The 12,224-nt window shown below is 35.9% G+C and overlaps 1 protein-coding gene and 1 long non-coding RNA gene across 6 annotated transcripts in view; one reads left to right on the top strand and one right to left on the bottom strand.

The window, feature by feature from the left end:
• LOC108003252 (A disintegrin and metalloproteinase with thrombospondin motifs 7-like) overlaps window positions 1-12,224 on the top strand; it is a 62,396-nt gene that overhangs the window by 14,640 nt on the left and 35,532 nt on the right. For all 5 annotated transcript variants that reach the window (XM_062076567.1, XM_062076568.1, XM_028669426.2 and 2 more), the window contains exon 2: window positions 11,673-12,010. In XM_062076567.1, coding sequence (XP_061932551.1) covers window positions 11,673-12,010 — 338 coding nt within the window. The remainder of the gene's footprint in view (window positions 1-11,672; window positions 12,011-12,224) is intronic.
• Window positions 1-12,224, bottom strand: part of LOC108003253 (uncharacterized) — a 38,367-nt gene that overhangs the window by 16,961 nt on the left and 9,182 nt on the right. The gene's annotated exons all lie outside the window — the stretch shown is intronic.

The raw sequence follows: 12,224 nt of genomic DNA, 5'->3' as shown, positions 1-12,224 counted from the left end.
TTTTATTTTTATTTTGTTTTTTTTTTTTTGTGAATGGGGATCGAAAAGTAAGAGCGAGAATAAGGAAGTTTCGAGTCGAAATTATTTAATTCGAAAGATGGAGAGATTGATTCGTTTCTAAAGGTGTGAAAACAGGTTCGAATGAGAATTATTCGGAAGGTATTTTTAACGAAGGAAATTTTTTCTTTATCAAAGGCGATGAAATTGAAAGTGATTAATTTTCATTCGGGTCGTGTTTATTTGTATCTAAAACTGTGATTATTTGAGGAAAGAAGTTTCAGAGGGGTTCTGTTAGAAGTGGAAATTTTGTTCGCGGTCGAGGTTTGCGAGAATATATTGTATATTGTTCCAGAGTTTTGCTATTTTTTTCGCGAATGGAAATTGGATTGAGAATGAATTTGCGGAATAAATTTCGAAACTATTTTCCAATTTTCACATTTGAAAGATTCAAAAATTGATTAACAATGAAACTTTCGAGAGTTGAAACTATTTTCCAATTTTAATTCGGAAAATTCAAAAATTTGTCTATGAGATAGATTTTATAGCAGAGAATTATTCAAAGTAGTTTTAAATGGAAATTTTTATTAAAGGTCTGAATTAAAAGTTACTCTTGAAACAGATTAATTTTCATTCAAACGTATATATTTGTCTCCAAAGTGTGAATATTTGATAATAAAACTTTTAAAAGTTTCTCTTAAAAGTTTGTAAATTTTGTTACATCGGTGTGCTGGGAATATACGTACATTCGATGGCAAAATCCTCGAAAGTTTTTGCGAATGGAAATTAGATTGAGAGTGATTGCAGAATAAATTCCACTAAGAATGAAAATTTCGAGAGTTGAAATTATTTTCCAATTTTAATTCGGAAGATTCAACTTGTCTCTCAAACACGTGAATTGAGAATTGTTCAAGCTACTCTTATCGCGAATGAAAATTTTTATTAAATTTCGAGGATTGCTCTCGAAACTGATTAATCTTCATTTTACATTCTAAAGCGAAGAGTATCTGAACGCTCGTGAACAATTGCTCTTAAAAAAACATTTCTCCCGAACGGAAGGCGCCTCTTAACTAGATTGGTCACGTAATGAATTAATTAATAATCAAACACCGATGCGCACAATTATTCCGCGCAATTAAACAAATCGCGAACGTGGCTTCGCCAGCCAACCGAATCTGCCGAATATAATCCTCATAACGTAACGCAAAACCCTTAATTCGATCGATAATCCCACTGTTTTTCTTTCAAAAGTTCTTCGCGAAACATCCCACATTCGTTCGAAAAATATTTATATAAACATTCGAAACTAACTAAATTAAATGAAATTATCGGTCGCGCCAACAGCCAATTTGCCAACACGGCCAAATTATCTCGATATTTCGAACGGAAAACGAAATAAAAGGAAGGAAAAAAATTTGTTTTCTACACCTAAGATAAGATAAGATAAGAGCGAAGAAGAATATGAAAGAAAAAGAAAGAGAGAGAGAGAGAGAGTATCGTTGCAGTAGGTAGAGACTGTATGGGAGGTCCGAGTATTCATCCGAGCCCCCACCTGCAGTTAACTGGAACTCGCTCGAGGCGTACGCTGATTGGTCCGCCCGCCATTTTTCCGACTTTAATGATAATAGGATAATGATGATTACACCGTTCACCGAACGAACCTGCTACCTCTTTCTCTCCACCTCGTTCAGTCTATCCTTCTCTCCCTCTCTCTCTCCTCGTCCAACTGTTTATCTCGATGCAAAAACCTGTATCGAGCGTGGAAAACGGCGAGCTCCATCGATCCTGTATCGTTCGATCGATCCGTGTTTTTTTTTCGCATGCGATCCTCGATGCGATACTAACAGCTGCTCTCACGGCAGAACATCCAGAGAGAGGTATCCAGATGGTGGCGCCATCACTAGTTGCACGGTGATTCTGGTTAAATTTGGGATAAACGTTAGCGGAGCGTTAATAAGAATTGCGATTGATTTTGGTTGAGAAAATTATAATTGACATTTTTTTTTACTTTTGATCAAAAGGTATTGACGATATTTCGTCTGGTATGCAAAGGCGCGTGTACGTGAATTATTGATATTAGCAGGGAACTCGATCGATGCTGCCCGCTTAATCGCCTTGCGAGTAACAATTTTATAGGATCTATATAGAATTATATGTAATTCCCTTTGAACCGGTTAAGAACACGAGGATAATGAGCACGATTAATGAGCCGCGTCATCAATGATTTTTCGCTTATCGCGCGAGATATTCTTCTTCTACTCTTAAGGAAGCGTAAATGAAGCGATTGCTTTTCTTAAAAAAGATAAGAAAAGATGAGAAAAGATAGCGAAAGATATCGATTTCATTTTAATATCTAGATCGCGTGTGCTTTCCGTGGAATTGCTGGAATGATTTTCTTTTTCTTTTTCGAAATAAAAGGGAAGGTCGTTTCGCAGCTATCGGGAAAAAATTTCAAACCGGGATAAAAGTTTCGCCATCGACCGTACGAGGACGCCTCGTAAAAAGTTACTACTTCGTTTAAAGTCTCGATGGTTGGAGACAAAAAAAGATTACAACGTTTGCGTGCACTTGTATCGCATGCGAAGGAAACTGGCGAATATACGAGAAGAAACGTATGATATCTTTACCCATTTTTTCGCCATCTCCATCATTTCTTTTACTGTTTTTATCTTACGTGTTTCCATTTTCTCTGTGTTGTCTATGCAACGTTGAACGTGACCTCGTGAATATCGTGAAACTTTTCTTGTTTAAACGATGTCGTGCGAGTTCAGAAACTCGATCAAAAAATAATTTCTATACAATGCAAATTAACATCGAGAATCTCTTTACATGATATCACGTCCATTCACATCCAATTCATACAGATGTGAAGTCGCAATTTTATATATATATAAACATATATATACGATATATCTATGTGAAATTTGGTATTTTCGTCAAAGTAAACGTATAAAGAGTCACTAACTTTAAAAAATTTGCCACGTCAACTTATAAAATTTCATATTTTCGTCGATACGCTGAACATCGTTATTCTAATTCAACTATGATACGCAACTGTGGAATGTTAAAAGAGATTTTGCTCTAACGATGCAATTTTTAGAAAATTATCGTTACTTTTACATGAAAAAACGCGTAATAACAAATTTCGTTTATTTATCCATTATTCGTATAGTTGATCGATCTCACTAAATTTGATAAAATTTTATTCTTTTCGTATGATTCGGCCGATGGTAAACATCGTTATTTCTAATTCGATTGGCGCGCAACGTCGCACGCCACGCTGCGGAGAATTAGCAACGTTAAACTTCACAAGATTTACGAGGTTTACAAAAAGGCGCTAATCAGATGCGCGCCACGAAACGAACGATTGAAAAATTTAATTTCCTTTATTCATTTTTTTCCTATCGATATATCGTATTAATTATTCCATCGAATTTATTACTTGAACTTTAATTACTAACGAACTATATTATTAATTAGCTCGCTCGTTTTCGAACTATAATTAGTATCGCATAAAATTTGACATAATATATCAAAGGGAATAGGTTGTGAAATGATTCGATTAAAATAAAGAATATAATTATATACAATATATTATGATATAAGCTTAAAATTGATCCATAAATATGAATGTCTTGATCAAATGATTCGCTGGATATCGAGAAACTTTTAATTTTAATACAATTTCGTAAATAAAATGGCGGAAAAAAAACAGAAAGTTTTTACTTTTCATACACGAATTTCTAACAAAAAACTTATAATTTATAACGATTCAAATTAAAATATATGTTTCGATGCTTCTCAATACATTCACGGAATATTTCTCAACCCTGAAACGCGATATCCGATTATAAATAGAAACGATTATTTTTTTTAAATTTAAAAATGAATTTTATCCAGTTGATACATTGTTCGAACCACTGTCGGTGTTCAAAAAGGGAAGCAACGAAAATGACATCCATTCACGCATAAATATACGAATCGTAAAAAAAAAAAAAAAAATCGAGAGAATCAGAAACAAAAACGACGCACGAATTCGTTGGAGGATTCATCGAATCGGCTAATCGTATCGACACAACACCATCCATTCCGTTTCAACGGATAATAATTCCATTCACCTCGTCTCGCGATCATTAATTCACGCCCGTTTCATCATTTATCACTCCCCAACCTTTCCAAAATTTATACACCAGAGGAGGAGGAGGAGGAGTTGGAATTTCGGGGATTGTATTTCAGAAATACGGGGGCCCGTACGTTAAATAAACCGCTTACAATAATTCTCCAACGCCGACCCCGAACAACCTGATTAGATATTAATGTAGATATTAATGTACAGATGAAATTAACCGATAAACCGTTGTAAATCGACCGGTCTCGCATTATCACCTCCCCCCGCCCCTATCTGAAATATCCCCCCTTTCGATTTCACGAGTATCTTCTACCTACGATAATTTCGATAATTCCAAACTTTGTCGACTTGTTATTAACGCGAGGTTAAGAAAAATTAGGAACAGGATGGGCGGAGAAGGGAGATTAATTTTTTTGTATCGATCTTGGAGAGATCTGTGATCTGAGAGATCAGAGGAGAGGGGAAATTATTCGAGAAAGAAAAATTATTATGTTACGTGTATAACATGTATAAACCGACTTTTCGAATCGCGTGTAAGAGGATTTGAACGAGGAGTTCTTCTTAATGCAACTTCCACGGATCCTTTATTTTGTTCCAAACGATAATACCGATGCAATAGTATCGTACCCCTTTATTCTCGAGAACAACAATCCAAAGTTGTCAAGAAGCGGTTTCCGTGAATAAGAAACTAGGATTAGGTTATTTTTCCAGTTTGTCCGGAAGTTGAATTCGTCCATTCTCTCCGTTTCCAGAAGAAAGATCTGTAAATAGCCGGGACTCTTTCCCTTAGATGATTTAACATATCCATATATATATATATATATTTCTTAAACCTGTTCCCCAACTCACGTAAAATTATCTTTATCATATCTTCGATTCCCGTCGAAATTTCTCGTTGAACTCGCCAATGGAAATGGAAATCGTTTTTCTTTCTAACGAGAGAAAGAAACTCGCTCGTTAAATCATTCTCCAATATTCCAATCTCTCGAAATCGAAGATAAATATATATCCCGGTTTATAAAATTCGAATACGAACATATACAATCCCCGCGCGGCGAATAATAATTCAAGCATTTTAAATTACGCATTTTGTATTAAATCGTAAATCAGATGGAAAGTGGACGAATGCGATTTTATCCGAAATAATAAAATCCACGCTTGTCCACCGTTCTTGTCCATGAATCCGTGTCGCGCCGGATGAAAAGTGGCCACGATAAACCTCCTATTAAACAAAACGAGCCGTTATCAATTCTCTCAACGGGATCGGAATCTATCGCGATCCATCGTCCGTGTGCGCGCGCATAAACCTAGCCATAAAATAGAATAGGTGGAGAATATATATATTACGTTCAATCCGATATATATTATGTACTTCACATAAGTCAATACTTTATGCTCTTGATTGTATTCTTCGAGAGAGATGCCTTAATAATCTTGTTGATTGAACCGAGATAGTGTATCTTCGTCATGCTGCTCTCTATTTACCAATTCAGAAGAATCTCCCCTTCCCCTGAGCCAGATGAATATTGTGAATTTTTCAGGAAGTCAAAATCATCGTCTGACCTCATGATACTAAGCGAATAATAAATTATTGAAATTCAAATTCTTTTATATATATATATTTCGAGTTTTAAAAATATAGAATTTTATTACAAACACCTTCCAACACGCAAAACTACTCGGATATATAATTTGGGCAGTTCGTGCGATAAACTAAACGCAAGCCCAACTGTGTAACGTAAACAAGCAGAGGGTCAAACAAGTCAAACCGCCAGAAGAATAAACAACTGAGCATCGTCTCGTGCTCGCCAGTTATATAGACGTCGAAAAAGTGTGCCGAGTTGAACGTGATATATATACACACGTAAGGATATAGAAACGGTCAGTCCATCAAAATGTGGATTCGTGGCCGTCGGTCGATCGATGGACGGATCGGTCGGTACAGAAGAGAACAAGAGCGACAAACTATTTACTAACTATTGTCAACGGTGATCTAACGTCTAATAGAATAATTGTGGTTGGCCTATGGCACGGAGAGGGGGAGAGGGGAAAGGACTGGTTGGGAATGCGACGACGGGAATCGGTTCAAGCCGCGGGGTAATATGTCTTCATGTAGAGAGCCGGCTGACAGTTGTGTTCAGTCGTTGAGATCCAATCTGCGTACCGAGATCGGATATCGTCTTCAATGGAGGAAAGGACGGTGGCCGTTCCAGATTTTTTCCTCCTCGGCCGGGGGTTAATAGAAACGTTGCGTTCCAGCTTCCTTCGACATCCGATCTCTCTCATTCTCTCTTTCTCTCTCTTTCTGTAATATATAATTGTATTAATTTTGTATTATAATCGCAGTTGAAAATTGCGATTTTTGGAGATTTTTTAATATTTTTAAATCTTTGATCTTTTTTGTGATATTTAATTTTGGTTTGAATTATAATGCTATTTAGAGAGAAAGAGAGAGATGTAACGATATTAATTTCTCTTTTTTCCTCTTTTTAATCTTCGACTTGATTAATTTCTCTTTTTAATTTTGGACTTATTAGACGAGTTTCAGCTTCGTTTCTTCGAGCATCCAATCTTTAAGAAAGAGAGAGAGAGATGTTGTAATATTAATTTTTGTTCTTTTATCTTTTTAATCTTTGACGTCGATCGATATATAATTATTAATTTACTTGAGATAAATTTTGTTATTAATTTGAAATTATAGATAGTAACTCAGTTGAAATTTTCTAAAGCAGAGGTTCCCAATCTAAATTGTAAAAATGATCGGTAATACTGCTATTTCTTAAAAATAAATGATATTGGTACACAATATATCATAACATATTTTATTCGTACGTTAAACCACGTTAAACCATTCTCTTATAAAATTTTGTAACCTAATATAATCCTCCAACCCACTCGGAAAAAACCAATAAAAATATCCAATAAAAAGTCGTCGCAATAATTCAAAATTCTTACGAAAAAAAAAAAAAAAAAGATTCGACAATCCTTGCCAATTCCAAACCTCTTCCATCGAATGTTTCTTGAAAAACGTTAGAGAAAAGAAAAAAGAACAATAACCTCAAAACTCAAAACGATCGAGAAAGAAGAAATCTCGTCCATCAACGTCCGCGACACGGATCGAGAGATAGATACAATTGCAGCTGTCGAGAGCTCGAGATCCTTGGCGATCCTTTGACCTCCCACGGCCCGAGAGTTGACAAATTGGCGACGACATTCCTCCCGTGGGACGAGATAAAAATCGAGAATGTGGGGGTTTATCGATATCGATGAGGAGAGAATAATCGAATCGAATCCGCGGTTCCTTTCTAACCGCGTGTGTTGCCTCCAGTTAAATCAATCGGAAATTATTACCGCCTGCTTCACCGGCGCGTAAACTGTCCTTCGTTTGTGCCACGCGCCGTCGTTCGATCGTGCCGCTTTTCATATCGCGCTCGACAACGATATTCATATATCACTTTTCGCGCCCCAATACGGATAATTGTCTCCTCGTTCGTTCCGCCCTTCCTTCCGCTTTTCACGGCCGCTTCTAACCCGACATTATCGGCGAGTGGAATTTCGTGACAGGGAGTTATTTTACCAACAGATATACGCGATTCTCACTTATGGTGTGTAAAAATATTGAGTTATCGAAAAATTATTTTTTTTTTACATACATATATTTGCATCGATGAAACGACAAGATATAAGAGAGATATTTTGTAATAGAGATAAAAATGGTAAATAAACGGTAAATATCGTTATAAATATTAAACAATTTACAAATAATTAAAATAAATATTGGATATTATAAATAATTTAATATAATTTAAAAACTAGTTTTCGATATTGCCGCGACCGAAATCTATCATTTTACGATGGAAACGAATAAAAATATCCTTCTCCCGCTCTTCCTCTTAATTACGTAAAAATGTTAAACTTTGTTTTCAAAAATTTACTTCGCGGGAAAGGAGAGATGAGTTTATCCGTTGAAAAGAACTATTTTCGACGATCGGAAATTTTGAAAGAAAGGAACGATCGTGACGCAGAGTGGATGTAGTCGAGAAATAGCGACAACGATAAAGAAAATAAAAAGGATCGTTCGGTGCGTATTATATAACCTGAAGACATTCGAGATCCATTTTCTTAATGAATGCGATTCTTTCTGCTTCATATTTGTATCAGGTTTGCTCGTAAAACTGACACGACACGCTTCGTAATTATGTAGCGCAACGGAGTGCTTTCGCGAATGAAAAATGTTATTAAAAAATAGGGAGTGGAGTAAAAATGGCGGGAGAGAAAGAGAGAGAGAGAGCGGGTTGAAAATGAGCGTAATTTTTAACGGCGGGTACGCCGTGTTAAGTGAATAAAAGTTGGAAAGGAAGGCTGAAAAGTATATCCAATCCGCTACGAATACTGTTTCCTCGTCTCTGCATATTCTATTCACCGTCGACTTCATACCGTGTATAATGAGTTCCATGAACTGGAATATAAAAAAAAAAAGAGGAGAAAAAAACGAAAAAAAAAGGAAAAAACAAATTATACCGTGTTCTCGGTTGTTCGAAGCCAGGGGAAAATTAATGAGATATCCTGATAACGTTAAATAAAATCGTTCAAACAATATACACTTTTAGAAAATAATAATTTGATAATTTAATCGTCCGGGAAAAAAAGAGAGAAAACGATAGAGAAAATGCAACAGAATGCGCGACGCCATTTTTAATATAATTGAAATTAATCGATATTTCGGATAACGAGACGTTACATATCTAATTTATAATTGTAGGAATTGTTAGAATCTGAAATTACGCAAAATATATGAATAATTAAAACAAATGTATACATATATAAAATTTGAGTAATGGAACAATAATGGTTACAGAGAATGCAAAGAGTTCGTAATAGGTTAATGAAATTAAAAGATAGGAAACGCGATAGGAAATATTTGTCGATAGAAATCTCTCTTTAAAGTCTTTTTCTGGCCGTAAAGCGTAGCTATGTTCGTAAAAACTTGCCGTTAAACGAGGAGAAATGAACTTTTATTGCATCGCGGAGCCGTATCGGGATTAAGATGGCCGCAAAGATGTCGGTAAAGTATTAAAGCTCAATCAACTGTAACGAACCAATAGAAATCCCGTGAATTATTCTCGCGGCCAATGATTCAAAACTCGAGAATCGCGATGTGAATAGGCAGGATTGAAGATGTTGGAAAGACAGGTTTATTTTCGATGAGTTTTTTGAGATGAAGAGAAGATATCCTAACGTGTTATATTCTATCGTGCAATTTAGAGATTGATGTAAAAAAAAAAGTAATTTATAAAAAGTTTTGTGAAGTATCGAATAAATATTTTTATTTTACCGTTTTGCTTTAAATTGAAATAAATATAAATTATCCAATAAACTACTATTTTTATTATACATAGAAGACATATATATATATATACACTTTTCCATTTAATATTTTTAACGTTAGAATAATTCTCTCGAATAATTCTTTTTCAATCTTTTTAAAATAATTATCCTCTCGCTGGTAAGATCCTCAATTACTTGAAACGACGTAAATGTTGATATAAAACGGGCTATTTATCACAGATTTTGAATTGCTTTATGAAGAGAGACTTTTATGAATAGAAAATAAAAAACGTTTTATTTCTCGTTTTAAATAAAGACTTATTCATTCAAGAATCATTAAAATATATTGTATATATGTGTGCTTTTTCATTTAATATTAGATTAAAACAATAATTTCTCGAATAATTCTTTTTCAATCTCCTTAATTATCCTCTCGCTACAAAATCCTCAATTACTTGAAACGACGTAAATAAATGTTGGAATTTACTACAGATTTTAAATTGTTTTACGAAGAGAGATTTTCACAAATAATAAATAAAAATACGTTTTATTTCTAATTTTAAATAAAAACTTAATTAAATAAATATGATTGATATAAAATAAGCAATTTGTTGCAGATTACGATCCTTTATCCTTCACGAAATCGTATTACCTTTCATTCGAAATAAAAACTTATCCGCTCTGGTCTACCACCGTTTATTCAAAATAATATTTCCTTTCAATCTCCTTAAAACAATCGCAAACGAATCTCTACCTATCTATCCTCTCGCTTTAACTTGCTCTCAAATTACTCGACACGAGGACGGTTTCGTCCTCGAATAACGCGAATAACCCGATCGAGCCGGGTTATCACAATCACGTCGCGATAGTTGTCATCTTAATGAAGCGTCGGTTCGTTGATGCAATTATTTTATGCGAGCCCAGCATTGGGTGTTCGCGATCAATCACGCGCCAACCCTCTCTCCTTTCGAATTCTCCGCGCTCCGTTTATACGAGTCTCTGCCCACTCGGCTCTCCGACACTCGACAATGCGCGCGCATCATCTTGGATTGGCCCGCGAAACAGCCGCCGGTAAACACTCAATTAATATATATATATATATATATACGCGTCCCTTCGTTGGACGCAAGAATACGAATAAATTTCCAAGAGGAAGGTGGGGGAAGGAACGAATGATCGTCTTGCGTAACCAAGGAGATTATCTCGAGCGTGCGATCCACGATGCTCGTTTTCTTTATTCTGCGTGGACGCAGAGAGAGAGAGAGAGAAAGAGAGAAAGAAGAGGGGAGAAAGATAAAATTTCTATGCGAGAGCACCCATGCATGATGACTAACGTGTACGTTATTTTAAGCGTTATTTATCGCGATTGTAAATCTGCGAGATAACCGATACGCTGTAAATAGCAGGTTTCGGATTTTTGAATCGGTATAATTTATAATCGATGCGATTATAATTGTCAAGGGTATTTTATTTTATTTTATTTTATTTCTCTTTGGTTGGAACGTTTGCGCTTGGGAATATATGATTTTTATTCGGTTTTTTTTTGAATTTATTTTAATAAATAATGTTAGAATCGTATGGAATTATCGCGTAGAATTTATTTTAATAATTGTGTCGCGTTATTTTGCTAACAATGTATCGTTAATGAGAGAGAGATAGGGATAAAGGAAATGGAGTATGATTCTCTAGAGGCCCCCGAAAGCGTTGCCTTTACCCTTTCGACCGTAATATATCGATATCAAAGATATACCGATATCGTATCGCCTAAATTAGCAGAGATAATTAAATAATAATCTAAAATTATATTCCACGTAAAATATCTATTTTTAATATCTGCCCCGATTATTTATTTATCGCAAAGATAATACTCGTTTTAATCAAGAATATTACTTAAAACCAAGTAATTCGTAAAATAATCGAAAAATATTACATTTTAATCCCTTAAAAAAAATCTCGAGAAAAGTGGAACTTCGTATATCGCTGAAATTCGAAAGGAGATCCGTATGTATTTCGATACGTAATTCAATTGGATTTTAAATTCCGAAAAAGAAAAAAAAGAAATCGCAATTGGAAAATAATTGAAAAATCAACAGAAAAATAAACTTTTCCCCTAATATTTTTATATCACGATTCGATACATCGACGCCGAGATCACTTTCTCTACGAACCGGGCAAAAAGGAATTCTGCAACTAATCGAGATTCCGTTTCCATTTCCAGGCGTGTACACCGTCCAGGGCCACGGGATTCACAGCCACGAGATAGCGATACCCCGAAAAGTGAGCGAGCGAGGCGTGCTTATTTCGCACAACGTGACCCATCACCATCACGAGGATGGGCCAGTGGTTCACTATCGATTGTCGGTGGCCGGTAACGAGTACCACATCGAGCTGGCCGCCGTGGAAAAGTTCATCGGGCCTGGTCTCGTCGTCGAAAGGCGGAAGCGAGACGTGCACGTGCGCACCAGGCCAAAAAATAGCTCGAGCAAGTGCCATTATCGGGGTTTCATTCGGGGACATCCCAATTCCCAGGTCGCCTTGTCCGCCTGCGACGGTTTGGTGAGTTTTACCCCCTCCCTCCTTCCTTCCTCCCACTTTATCCTCCTTCCACCTCGGTTTCTCTCGCTTACCTTTCCATCGATCGATCGATCGGATCAGCGTTTCTCCATTTTTCTCGACAAACGTCTCTTTGACGATTGAGAGAATTATGTTGAATTCGCGCGGCGAGAAAAGATCGGAGGATCGATCGGTTTCTTTAGATTGGCGTTTTACA

The sequence above is a fragment of the Apis cerana genome, linkage group LG6 (genome assembly GCF_029169275.1).
Source record: "Apis cerana isolate GH-2021 linkage group LG6, AcerK_1.0, whole genome shotgun sequence".
Classification (NCBI taxonomy): domain Eukaryota; kingdom Metazoa; phylum Arthropoda; class Insecta; order Hymenoptera; family Apidae; genus Apis; species Apis cerana.
This window is presented reverse-complemented; position numbering and strand designations above follow the sequence as displayed.